This window comes from Aptenodytes forsteri, unplaced genomic scaffold (genome assembly GCF_000699145.1).
Source record: "Aptenodytes forsteri isolate BGI_AS27 unplaced genomic scaffold, ASM69914v1 Scaffold27, whole genome shotgun sequence".
NCBI classification, from domain to species: Eukaryota; Metazoa; Chordata; class Aves; order Sphenisciformes; family Spheniscidae; genus Aptenodytes; species Aptenodytes forsteri.
The window spans coordinates 2,288,908-2,302,654 of record NW_008794407.1 but is presented as its reverse complement, the minus strand read 5'-3'; the positions used below and the strand labels follow the sequence as shown (position 1 = coordinate 2,302,654).

General features: G+C 37.4%; 1 protein-coding gene across 1 annotated transcript in view; it reads left to right on the top strand.

Moving 5' to 3' along the window:
- Positions 1-13,747, top strand: part of MARCH11 (membrane associated ring-CH-type finger 11) — a 70,926-nt gene that overhangs the window by 39,177 nt on the left and 18,002 nt on the right. The window contains exon 4 of the mRNA XM_009288099.1: positions 855-1,010. Within this exon, the coding sequence (XP_009286374.1) occupies positions 855-1,010 (156 nt within the window). The remainder of the gene's footprint in view (positions 1-854; positions 1,011-13,747) is intronic.

Genomic DNA, 13,747 nt, shown 5'->3' with positions numbered 1-13,747 from the left:
GCCGCAGCTGCTGTGCGAGGCGGTTGTGACAAACGCTCGGGGCAATTCTGAGTCGGCGCAGAGCTTTGGGAAAAACCAGAGATTTGCTATGGCTGGCTTGCACGCTGTACATCTTCTTGCCATCACGTTCGCTGGCTCTCCCCTGGGGGACTTTGAACAGCACGAATTTCTCGGGTGTCTACTTGACTTTAAAATGAGAGCGTTAGCTTACAGGTAATGTTGAGAAGACCTCCGAGTATCTTCTCTGTCATTACATTACTGGGCACAATATCAGCAATGGATCCGTAACTAGCATTTTATAGCTTGTCTTGTAGTTTAGCTAAAAAAAAATCTTTTCAAGGAAAGAAGAGAATAGCCGATTTGTATAATATAGAAATATGTGAACTACTGGGGGAAGTGTTTAGTTACGTTATCTGAGATCCTGCCTGACAGCTGGCTAGCTGGACAGCGCAGAACCCTGCTCCGAGAGCACGGTTCTCTGTGACATCACCCGTTTCTTTCCTAGTGATGACTGCAGATAACTGTTGGAGAAATGCATCTAACCACTTTTGGTACCATTTGAGGTATTTGAAAGGGCTAATGCTACTGTTGTTTGATGCACGGTAATCTTTCATTTTTTTCACATATGTACCTATGCATGCATAGACAGTTACCTGGCTTTGACTCATTAGAAGCACTTGGATGTTTTTAAGACAGTTTAATTTTTGAGAATTTTTATAGCCAAAAATACATGTTTTTTCACGTATTGAAATAGAGACCCGTTCATTGTTACAGACCTGTAAATATTTTTGTACTGAGTCTACATGTACATAAAAGATTCCTTTAAAATTAATGTTTCTGTGCTGCCTTTTCAGGGTGAATTATTAAATCCTTGCCGCTGCGATGGGTCAGTACGATACACGCATCAGCTTTGCCTGTTAAAGTGGATAAGTGAAAGAGGGTCATGGACCTGTGAACTCTGCTGTTACAGATACCATGTTATAGCAATTAAAATGAAGAAGCCTTGCCAGGTAATTTGTTTGTTTGTTTGTTTTCAAAAATATGTCTTTCCCATCATTTTTAAAAACAAAATGATACTTAACGTTTATTTCAAGGTTTTTGGAAAATACAGCGGAAGAGCCTGTATGCTTCACCAGTTAGCACTTGCACCTTCTTGAAGCTAGTTTTTAAGACCAGTTACATATTAAAACATACAGTCATTTGATTCTGTTATATTCTTCTAGCTTTTGGCTTGCCATAGAAATGGTCTCCAGAGGTTGTTAAATTCTGTAATTAGATAAGTCTTACTGAGACATGACAGAACAACTTTGATCTTCCTGATTCACTTTCTAAACTTTAAACATGTCTTTATACTTTGTTAAATACTCAAAGGTTGATTTCATTCATTCTTCAAGCGTGAGGTCCAGAGGAGAGAGGCAAAGAAAACTTCTGTTGCCTGTGTATTCATCTGCTGTAAAAAAGTAAAATAAGGTGACTTTTCAGTCTTGGCACAATCCAGAGTAGCAGAACGCTCTGTAAGTTTTGTCCACCAATAGTTTGTTGCAGAAGCTGAATTGTGCAGTAACATTTTTCACAGCTCCCTTTTAACAGCATCACAACATGCAGCTGGAAGTTAGAATATTATAGTGGTAGCGTGTTCAGGGAGAGGGGAGGGGAAACTCAAAGCTTTAGCAGATCTGTTAGGGAAGCCTTAATACCACTTTGCACATCAGAATTCTTTAGAGGCTTAAAATTCCATCCTAGAAATTGTATTTCATACATCTGAGGAACACATTTAGTAAGATAATTGTATCTTTTTTTTAGTTTTGATCCTATGAGCTCCGAGATGATGGAGCTCTCAAAGGCCAGAGCACTCAGGTCATTTTTCTGCGCCTGAGTTTGATTGGAGTTTTATAGAAAAGACATGCTTGGATGGTAACGGCAGTTGTGTGAATGTGATAAGCATTCCTTGGATGTAGGATATCTGGAGTATTTGCTTACAGCTGTTCAGATTAGGTGCAAGTACTTTCAGAGCCAGTTGTGACTTCAAGTTTTTTTCTTATGAATCCACAAAGGAAACTTTTGATAAGCTTTCCTGGATAGAACCTTTATGATATAAAAAAGTCATGGATTTGTAAAACACTCCAGAAAATGAAGGTGGTAGATTCTGTTTCTACATAGACTTTATCTGGTGGTTTGGCATGGGGTTCTGTTTGACCCTTTTGGCTTTTTTTAACCTTTTAAAAACATCTGTTTCCTGTATATCCACAGCAATCTCATCCTTTTCCTAGCAAAGGTTAGATCATTATCAACAGTTTGCAATGATAGTCTCTGAAAATAGTTGTTTGACAGCAAGGGCATGACACAGTTGCCTGCAAAGAGGCATCTACTACTATTTGAGATGTTCCAAGGTAGCCAAAATATCTACAGAGGATAGCAGATACGACACAACTTACGAGAGACTCTGGAACTGCAGCTGGAGGCCAAGTGGGATATTAAAGGACATCTGAAATGTCATTAGACACCTATCTGTGGACAACAGAATCAAGCCCCAGTTTGAAGAACAACTATTCAATTTCTGTGGAAAACAGAAGCAAAGAAGAAAGAAAGTGTCAGTAGGTGACACAGTAGACAGCAATGTTTGCCAGAGCTACAAGTGAAGTAGAAAGAAATTGAAGAGCCAAAAGTTAAATGCCATTCTCTTCATGGCTTACGGCACATTTTTTGGGGGGAGGGGCGGAACTAAGTTCATGTTTCTCCTTCGATAGCTTAAAAAATACTTGATTTATTCTTAACGCTGTCTTTCATTTTTTATGGAAATTATTTAAGTCTCTCCTTTTTTCTTGAAAAAATAGCATACAAAAAGATTTCATGGAGTTGCATACTCAAATAATAAGTTAGACATACATTCCTAGGGTCAAACTCCTGACATCCAAAAGGTCACACATCTCTTTGGAGGGACGCAGCGGTACCTTTCTCATTCTCCTACACTGAATATTCCTCTTGTAGTTACAGAATCTAAAAGGAACTCTCAAAACTGCAGTTGTCTGTGTATTTTTATAAGGGTGATCAGTCTTAAAATGCCCTCACTCCTCTCCCATATTCTTGACTATAATAGTGTTGGCCATTTTTAACAGCTGTCCTGGTTTAAGCTTTTGGACAGGTTCTGAATCTTTTGCTTGACTACACAAAAGCCTTTTTTAAGGTAACTTTTTGGTCAGGTTTGGCAAAAAGCTAAGGGTTAGACCATTTCAGTATAGAAGTAGTTTACATCTTCATTGAGGTAGCTAATGTACTTAAAAGTTCCCAAGCAAGTGAGACTTCTTGCATTACGTGAGTTACAATATTTGGACAGGAGTACTTCACTCTCTACAACTAGTAGTCTCCCTCAGTCCATGTTCTTAGAATTGTCTCTACCAGTCTTTTACTTACTAGATCTGTGTAGGCAGTGTCATAAGAGAGAAGAAGGATGCTATTTACCAAAATAACTTTTTCTCAAGTGAATTGTCTATGCAGATTTACACCAGCTTCTCAGGTTTACTTTTACCTCAGGTATTTATGGAATATAACAATGATTAGGGAGTTAAGAAGTAGGAGATTTTTCTATGTTTTCTTCCAGAAGATTGGAATAGATGTGAATATTCCATTTAATATCTAACATTTTCTATGGTTTCTGTTGCTTCATGGCAGGGAAGGTAATCCCAAAGGGGGGCCTCTTTGGAGGCAGTACATTCAAGGAACAAAATTTGCTATGGTAAGTGGCTATTCCAATAGAAATTTTTCCAGTGTCACTTTGTATATTTCAGCAACTACTACTTAATTCACTTTTAAGAACCCAATCCTGGAAACACATAGACTTTTAATATAGCAATAGATCTTAAAACACAAAAAATCATAGGTTAACCAATGGGCTAACAGTGGAAGATGAGCACACAAACAAATTGATGATGTTTGATATGGTGTTTCACAGAGAAATGCAACTTGAGCCATTTTTTCAGTATCCTTCTCAGGATCATATCAGAAAGACATACTTAACCTTGCAGTAGTCCATCAATGAAAGCACATGTCCACATTGCTGGATTTGCTCCTTACAGCAGGGTGGAATTCGATCCAATAATAGACAAGGTTATGTTAAGAAATAACTAGAAAAAAAACCAAACTGTAATGAGGGGAGATGGAACAAATATTGGTTTGGGCAGGTAGTTTTGGAAAGTTTTTGAAACAGCTTAAAAAGGAGGGAGAAACTTTAAATGTCTGACTTGGAAATTAAACCCACTTAGAGTTACATTTTAGATTAACAAAGAGAAAGAAAGCACAAGCAGAAATACTTTTTATATTGGTTTGTTAAGCTTTTATAATTTGTACAGATTTCCTTCCTAACGGAAGTATAAACAGATTGCTTTATTTTTATTCCAGCTATTTAATTACTAAGCTGTTAGTAAATGAGTTCACTAGACTTGCAGTTAAACATGAATGGATATCGAAGAATGTCAATTCTCTTGTAAGTTTCAGAAATAATGTTTAAAAGCCAAACATAGTTATGCAGAGGTTCAGAAAATACACTTTGGTGCTAAACCCCATAATTCCTATAGAAGTCAGCAGTAAATATATTTAGAGAATAGCCTTTTCTAGACTGTTACTGTAGTCTGTCATAAAATAGTATTATGTTAGATGTTTAATATACCCTGTGCTTCTGTTCATTAGAACATTATATTCTGGTACTTTAGGTGCGCTAGACCTATTCCAAAAGTAATACAGTAGGTTGGTGTTCTAATTTAAAAGCTGATTGCATGACAATTCAACACCTTTTCTGACATCAGGAAAATCACAAAACAAACAGTTATTTTAAAAAGTAAACTCTTAATCGTTAGGTCTGATTTTTGAATATAGACGAAAAAATGAAGGTTGTACTTAGTATTATTTAAGCAAGTATCTAGTTACTGGAGGTGGAATGTGGCTCATGGGTTCAGTGGTTTTCAGTGGCCAAATTGTAATTATTAACATTTGAGATACTCATCATAAAGATGAATTTGAGATACTCATCATAAAGAGAACTATGTTCAACAGTTTTTGTGAATTACAGTTCAATTTTTCAAATTTTGTTAATGTGAGTAGTCCTCACTCCTGTGAGTAATCTCACTGGCATCAATTAGATAAGCATGAGCAAGACTTTGTAGCAGACTGCACGTATGTATATGCATGTTATATTAAAAAGTGCAAAAGTGAAGTTCATCAGATACTTCAATATGGAGGCAAGTGTCCAGAAAAAATGTGTAGTAAATGTTTAGTAAAAGTTATTGCTAATGACTATGCTCAGCTGGATGAAAGCATTTATTTTTTGTAGGCATAACTAAGAAGGGAAAAGGGAGAAGGCTCAAATCTCCAGTTGTGCTTTTTAAACTACACTATGTACTAACAGCAGTCTACCGGTGTTGCTGCTGTTACACTGCCTGCAGTGAAGATCCGGGAGGATACATTGTGCTATTCACTATGTCAACACACGCAAAGAACAAAAAGGATTGTCCCAATCTTGGACAATTTACAAAGAAGTTTGAACAAGAGATAAGGGACAAGTCTGTAAAGATATATAAAACCAGTAGTCTCTGTACACTAACTGTTTTTAATTATCATTGAGTTTTTGGCATCTCAAATGGGATGAGTTTTAAGATGCCTCTTGAAAAGAAAACAATGAGGCTTTGCAGGCACCCTTTGAATGTGAAGGCAGTATGGAAGGGCTATTAGAAAATAAAATACTTGGTTGAGATAGGTATCATGAACTGAACAGAGATGAGATTCAATGTCTAGGTAGTCATTAGAAAGTATAATATGTCACAGTAAAAGCCTGGAAGGACTTTAAAAATCAAGTCAAGTCTTTTTTATTTGATGTGATGGGGAAGAGAGGAACCAGCATAGCAGAGAAAGAAGGGCAGTAACATGGTCAAAGTAGTGGACTAAAAAAAACTGTATTTGAAGCAGTCTTGTGGTCACTGAGAAAATTACATTTGTCATGAGCGTAAAAGCTGTGTTGCAGTAGTTGAGACATAAGATGAAAGTGATGATGAGAAATTAAATCTTTATATATGAATAGTCTTAGATATGCTACATAGAAAACACCCGCAAGTTTTAGAAATATTGTCAACAGGAAGATCCAAATAGATATTTAAATTTAAGATAATGCCTGGGTTACAGAACAGATTCATGGATTGGAGGACGAATCCATACTGCTTGAGGAAGGCGGGGACATGAAAATCCTAGAGATTTTAATGAACTTAAATGTATGATAAGATCCATACAAAAGGCGGTAGAAATAGATGAATATTTTAGTTTCGAAAGTAATTAATATGGCAGTAAAAGCCTGGAAGGACTTTAAAAATCAAGTCAAGTCTTTTTTATTTGATGTGATGGGGAAGAGAGGAACCAGCATAGCAGAGAAAGAAGGGCAGTAACATGGTCAAAGTAGTGGACTAAAAAAAACTTTATTTGATGCAGTCTTGTGGTCACTGAGAAAATTACATTTGTCATGAGCGTAAAAGCTGTGTTGCAGTAGTTGAGACATAAGATGAAAGTGATGATGAGAAATTAAATCTTTATATATGAATAGTCTTAGATATGCTACATAGAAAACACCCGCAAGTTTTAGAAATATTGTCAACAGGAAGATCCAAATAGATATTTAAATTTAAGATAATGCCTGGGTTACAGAACAGATTCATGGATTGGAGGACGAATCCATACTGCTTGAGGAAGGCGGGGACATGAAAATCCTAGAGATTTTAATGAACTTAAATGTATGATAAGATCCATACAAAAGGCGGTAGAAATAGATGAATATTTTAGTTTCGACAGGAGAGAGAAGTCTGAAACAGAAAAGTAGATCAGTCACCAGCTTAGATATAGTAGTTGTACTTCTCACACTCTTTCTTTTCCTAAGCATCTACTTTTGGCCGCTTCTAGGGAGAAGTTACTAGACTAGATAGGCTTTTCGATTTGATACACTCTGAGTCGTTTCAGTGACATGCACTGGGTAGAAGCTAGTGATTACGATCAGTTCTAAGTAGTGTGCTTAATGAGTTTAGAAACAGAAGGACAGCAAGGCTGTTGGAGAGGCCAGTGGTGTCAAAACTGTGGGTTTTTTCTGTGGTGGGAAAGGCAAAATACATTTCCTGTGTACTTTCTGGGAAAGACCGGAAAGTGAATGAGAGACTGAAAAAGAGAATTGGGGTAAGCGAGTGGATCAGGAGGAAGGACAAAATGATGTCACTGGTGCAAGGTAGAGAGATTATAGAAGAAGAGAGGACAGTAAAAATTTCACCATTGAAGGAAAGGACAGAATTGCAAAAATAGAAGACATCAGAGAGAAAATGCTAAGAGGATTATTAATTTCATGTTGTATTATGTTTTCTTTGTTTTCTTGTGATTAATGCACAAAGAGGCTCAGAGATAAAAGGAGTAGAGAGTTGGAAAATAAAGGCAGCAAAAAGGTGTGGAGACGAAAGTCAGTTAAGCTTGAGAAATACATTTGGTTAGCGATTCAGATGAGAGAACAAATTTGTCATGGAGCAAGTGAGCAGGCCGCTGGTGCACTACTAGCATCGTGGCTGTTAGCATGCAGAGCTGAAGGAGTGCAAGATGGACATTACAGTGGAAAGGAGGAACAAAACTGTAGAAGCTTTAGAAGGATGGAGAGAACTGGTAACTAATGACAGGTAAGAGGCAACAGGGGATGGAAGAATCATCGATACCAATGATCTGAAAGTCGTAAAATAATGAAGAACAATATGTGAACAAATGGAGTGATTCTATCAGTGATATCACAGTGATAGTTGGGTAGGGATAAAGAAGAACTAATAACAAAAGACTAGATATAGACCTAGGTGAAAAGCTAATGAAAGCAATGAATGGCCGCTTTGTTGACTACGAGCACTAAACCATATTTGTAAGTCCAATGAGGAGAGATGATATTCATCTAAGAGGTCAGAGCAGTCATCAGCATGGGAGCTGAAGCTATCAGGAAGGAACATGGGAGATTATAAAGACAGTCAAGAATTGAAATAGGAAGGACTGAGTAGAAAGGAGTTAAGTGCATGGAAAATAGAAGCTTGAAAGAGGGGAAGGAGATTGGTTTTGTTTTAGAGAGCCCTGAAAGAACTGAGAGTGAGGAGGGGGGGCGATTTAGGTCAGAACTGCCAAAAATTGGAAACCAAATGTTTGAAACCTATGAATCACTTCAGAAACTTGGATATTCCTAGTCTAGTCAGGATTTTAAGGTTGTATGGCAAAAACTATGCTTTCTTGCTGGTTGGAATGGATGAAGATTGGAGCGGTGATCTAGAAGGTATAGTTAATATTTGGGATTTTGCTACAATGGTTGGAGTGCCACCAGCAAACACTCGAGATCTGCTTTCCTGATTCTCTGTGTGTTCACGCTTTGCTAGATGGAACATTTGGTCAAAGTTGGCATCTCAACTGATAGAACTCAGGAGATCTGTTATTCTTGTCAGAGTATCAGCTACAGCATGCAGGGAGCTAGAGAAGCCACTCTGGTGCTCGCATCTATCTATTTAAGATACGGGATTATCAGTGAAAAATAGATTAGGCAAAGAAATGGTGATTATGGGATAAAGAACAATTTTGTACTAACGTGTGGATAGTGATTTTAAACTAGTTGTCTTGCATTCACTTAGGCAGTTCTGTTGGACTTCTAATGTGTATACTAAGGTAAACAAGTAACTACACAAAATAAATAAAACAGAGCATGTTTTAAAAATAGAGTAGCATTAAAAGTACATAGGTGTGTGACCCTCACATGTTACTCTTTTACTTCCTGTAGCTTATTAAAAAAGCAATTGTTTTCTTGTTTTATTTCATGAAATGTGCAAATTGTGCTCAGGGCAGTTTCACTGCTTGAATGGTGTGAAACAACAGTGCAATGTAAACTGTGAACTGTATTTGGAAATAAAGTTTTAATTACAGGTGTCATCTTGACCTAGTGGTAAGATATATAGATATAGATACGAATTTAAAGAGTGTCATTATGTTGATGTATTAAATAGTGGGTTAACTACTTCAGGGAAAGAAAGTGGATTTCTTTGAGTCTAAGATTTTCATGGGGCAAAATGACTAGCATGAGACATGGTGCCAGGTTGTTTTTCAGAGGCAATTTCTTGAATAAAAGTTATTACTGGAATTATAAGCATAAATTACATATTTACAACAGATTCCATTAGAAAAATACATCTGAAAGTTAAGGGCAGTGTGAATGGGAATCAAGGTTGCTACATATGCATAGTTGCTGCTGTTTTAAATGCTTAGGATATCTAAGTAAACAATGCAAGGCTTAAGATATGGTGTGGGACCTGCATTCAGGAACCTTTACTGGTTTTTGCCATTTTTTTGTCTGTTTGATTGGATATTTTCCCAATAGCTTGATCTTCCAGCCTAAAATTGATGAAATTTATTTAGCGATGAAAGATTTGTGAGTTTTACAAATACAAATTTTTGTCCTATTGTCTTATGTCCAAAATCTATTCTGCTTGTATTTCTTAATATGAAAACTTGTTAATGAATGATAGTGCACTGCTTTTATACCTCTTGTCTATGATTCCTTAGTTCATGCTTATTTGGCAATGTAAGTAGCCTGCCCTGGGCACCAAATACTGTCATAACCTCCAGACTTCTCTACCAATCACGCTGTGTAAACTGTGAAGTGCCACTGTAGTTTTTTTCCACAACTGAAATTTGTCAAAGAAAAAAAGTTGGCTTTATTGAATTAATTTTGAACTTCCTTTTAATGCTTCTTGGTTTTGAATGTTCGGCAGTTTGCATTGAAGTCTTCAGTGCTTCATCCAAATGACTGCCAGTCATGCTAACTTCTTTCTTAATTTGTTCAACTGGGGAGACAGCTTTTCAATCTATTGCATGTACATTTTTTTGAATTTTTGTCCCATATGTAGATTCAAATGTAGATTCAATACCAATGCTTGGCATTCAGACTGAAGACTCTTTCTTATTGCTTCAGCAATGTGCAAAGGACAGCCCCTGCCTCCTTTCATGCCAATAGTGCAACAGTGAAAGAACAATTTGACCTCAGTTCTTTTGAAGCACTTGTCTGAGTCAGAGCACTCACTTTGCATTGTGAGTTTTGCCTGCATGACTCTTCTCCCATAGGGTTCTTTGTTTTTTGTTGTAATTTATTTCAACTTTCCTTTTTATTTTCTTTATTTCTGCATTTCTTTTTCCTGCTACTTTTGTTTACATTTCAGTGAAGCTGATGGAGAATGAGTATTCCAGTTTTAGCCACATGCTGTTTCCTTTCCCCTTATGATTTTTTCCCCCCTATAGTTTTGCATATTTTTCTGGCACTGTCTTCCCTCCATGGCAGTATTAAACTTTGCCATTTCTGTGACAAACGTATTCCCAGTACAGGAATACACCACATTGATACCCACACAAACTGTATTATTGGATGGAGGCCATTTCCTGAGCTAAGGCTCATTTTTTCTGGTCTTTTATGCCCAAACAACAGATATAATTAAAAAAATAATTTCTTAGTAGTTTCAGAAAGTCATGAACCTTACCATCAAGATGAAACACTTGCTAGCTTCATGTGTATTTAGCTACTCTGCTAAGACTGGAAGAAGATTATTCCAAGCACTACAAGGATCTTGTAAAAGGCAAATTCCATAAAATCGACATCCAGGAAACTGTATCTGGAGAAAATGAGAGTAAACTTCAGTACGCCTTCTCTTCTTTCATGCTAAGGAAGCTCCCTCTGCTCACTGGGCAAGAACAGACAGACAGAGTGTACTTCTTAATGGAATGCTTTATGTATCTCTCATTGCTATTATCTGCGCAATCTGCGATTTACAATCTACTATAACTTGTGGTTACTCCCAGCACATTGTGTTCCTCCTTGGATGACTAAATTCTGCATCTCAATTTCAGGGCTGCTGTTTCATAGGAGGAAAGCAATATGACATTTTACTTGAAGGAATCGGCATAACAGCTGATGGAGCTCACTGGCTCACATCAGAATAACACGAATAGAATATAGGAGTCTTACACTCACAGCCTTTTCCTGCACTTGAAACACTATCCTCCACATCCACATAACCTCCTTCTTTAGTGACCGCAAGAATCATCGGAAGCTCCAATCATTCAATGTCACTTTCCAAAAAGGACACTTTGCCTGTATTTAAATGTACAATGATGACTTAAAATCCTCCTGAGACTTAATAAAGAGGGTCACTTCCTCCTCAGGCAGCATTTACAGAGTATTGCATATCATCTCATTGCTTTCTGGATGCTTGCACCAAATAGTAATTTGATTGATTACTGATGCCTTCTGATATCTGTCAAACTTAAGGGAAAGATCTTCATATCATCCACTACTCAGTGTAAGGAGAGGGACCATCAGATGCATCTTGGGGATTTCAAAATCCTCTACTTCAGCCTGCTCTTTCCTTCCTAAAGCTTTGGGTAAAAGATCTAGAAAATATGTGACATTGCTGGTTATTCAAGGGAAATGTGTCTACTTCAGAGCTTCTCCACTGAGAGTTGATATGCTTACCACGTACTTGAATGTGTTTAGAAATTTGTGGAAAATCTGCTGTGCATTCACTGGGAAGAGTTTATGGCTGTGGGGATTTTAGAAACTTATCTTTCCTCTGGGCCTCACTGGTACAATTGCTGTGAACCTAGCCACAGCAATTAGGACCTACAAGATCTAAGGACTTCAGTCTTCTAGCCTAGACTATTTCAGAAGAGAAAGTTTCAGTAGTTCAGAATGACTCTCAGGTGACTTGGTGTTTATCATGTGACACAAGTGAATCTTTGTCTTCATCGTACAACTCTCATGCATCAGGTCCTCATGATAACCTCCAAAAGGTTCCTTTCTTCCTTCTTTGGGTGCAGAGGTACAGGCTTCAAGTCTCTTTACTTAAAAATCACCTAGCATTTCCACAGTGCTATGTCCTCTGACCCTGAATTAGCATATCTGAAGTGTGAGTAAGAAGCCATGTCTTTGTCCTGGTGTCACTCTCTCCTTCTTCTTCATCTTTCCCTAACTTTGCTGATGAATTGGCCAGGTTATCTAAGTGTTGAACCATTGTTGCCTCTGACATGTGAATCCCTAAGGATGTGACCCTTGGTTATGACATTAAATTTGTGACTATTTTTCTACTCCCCTCAGTAACTATGCTGACTACTCCTTTTCCAGTACTGTGACAGAAGTCAGGAAGATTCTTGGGACAGAGACATGCTTCAGCAGGAGTTACGCTGTCTTTCTTTTTCTTTTGGTAATGAAGACCTAATTCCATTCACTTTAGGGGGATCATAGAATCACAGAATCATAGACTGGTTTGGGTTGGAAGGGACCTTAAAGATCATCTAGTTCCAAGCCCCCTGCAATGGGCAGGGACACTTTCCACTAGACCAGGTTGCTCAAAGTCCCATCCACCCTGGCGTTGAACACTTCCAGGGATGGGGCATCCACAACTTCTCTGGGCAAGCTGTTTCAGTGTCTCACCACCCTCACGGTAAAGAATTTCTTCCTTATATCTAATCTAAATCTACCCTCTGTCAGTTTTAAACCATTAAACCTCATCCTATCGCTACACTCCCTGATAAAGGGTCCCTCCCCATCTTTCCTGTAGGTCCCCTTAAGGGGGAAGAGGGTTTTGCAGAGTATGTTTTATGATATGAAAAAAAAATTACTTTAGAAAGTTAAATAACTTTATTTACAGACTCAAATTCATGTGGGAATTTACATTGCTCCAAAGGGGTGATTCATTTGCATCGCTCATGTTTATTTTCATTAATAAAGCAAAGCACTTTCTGAAAATTTCTGTATGTGCTGGAAGGCTGCAATCCTACTGCTCAGTCTGCCTGTGGCGCTCAGCATCTCTGCAGGATGTTGTGGGTCCAAAGTAGCAGCTGCTTAGCTGCTATATCTAGTCTTTTGTTGTCTAGAGACAACAAAATGTGACTGTGTTTATAGACATAAACTTGAAAAGTGACAATTTACAGAAGAGTAAGTGGTTCTTTGATAAGCGTGTTTTCCATAGGGACAGCATGTACTTACCTTTCATTCTCTTAGGTGCTGCTTATATTTGAGAGAAACTGGGGGTATTTTTATTTTTATATCTGTATTTGTACTGCAAGAGATGGCACATGGGTTACGTGTAAATCATATAAGCACCATTAAGCCAAGAATAATTTATAGTTTAGGGACTTTCAAACACAACGATATGAATGGGTATTACAGTTTTTGACGTTATAACCATTGCTTCTTGCAGTACTAAGAATGCTGATGCACAATATAACAAGTCAAAAAGCTGGGTATTTTCAGTGTTCAAAAGCATCAGCTATGTTGTGCAATTTAATGTAATTGCTCCAAGGGATTTCAGACATATTCACGATATGGTTAGAGAGAAATATAGAGTTTCTGGTGTAGTGTATACTATAAAGGCAACTATTTTCTTTTTTTACAGATAGAGCTATCATATTTGACGATACTTAGTATCTAAATTGCCACTTTCTGTAATTAAGCACTACATCTTATACATTTTCAGATCTTAAAAATGGAGTCTCATAAATAACTGGGTGATCAAAACCATGGCTACCCCAAACTATTAGAAAAAATGTGATTCCTGATTCAAACAACAGTACCAACTAGTTTGTAGTTGTGATTATGTAGCAGTACCTGAAAAAACTCAGGCAACTGACTTTTTAAATCTTGCTGTTTATAAGATTTTTTAAATTAATAACT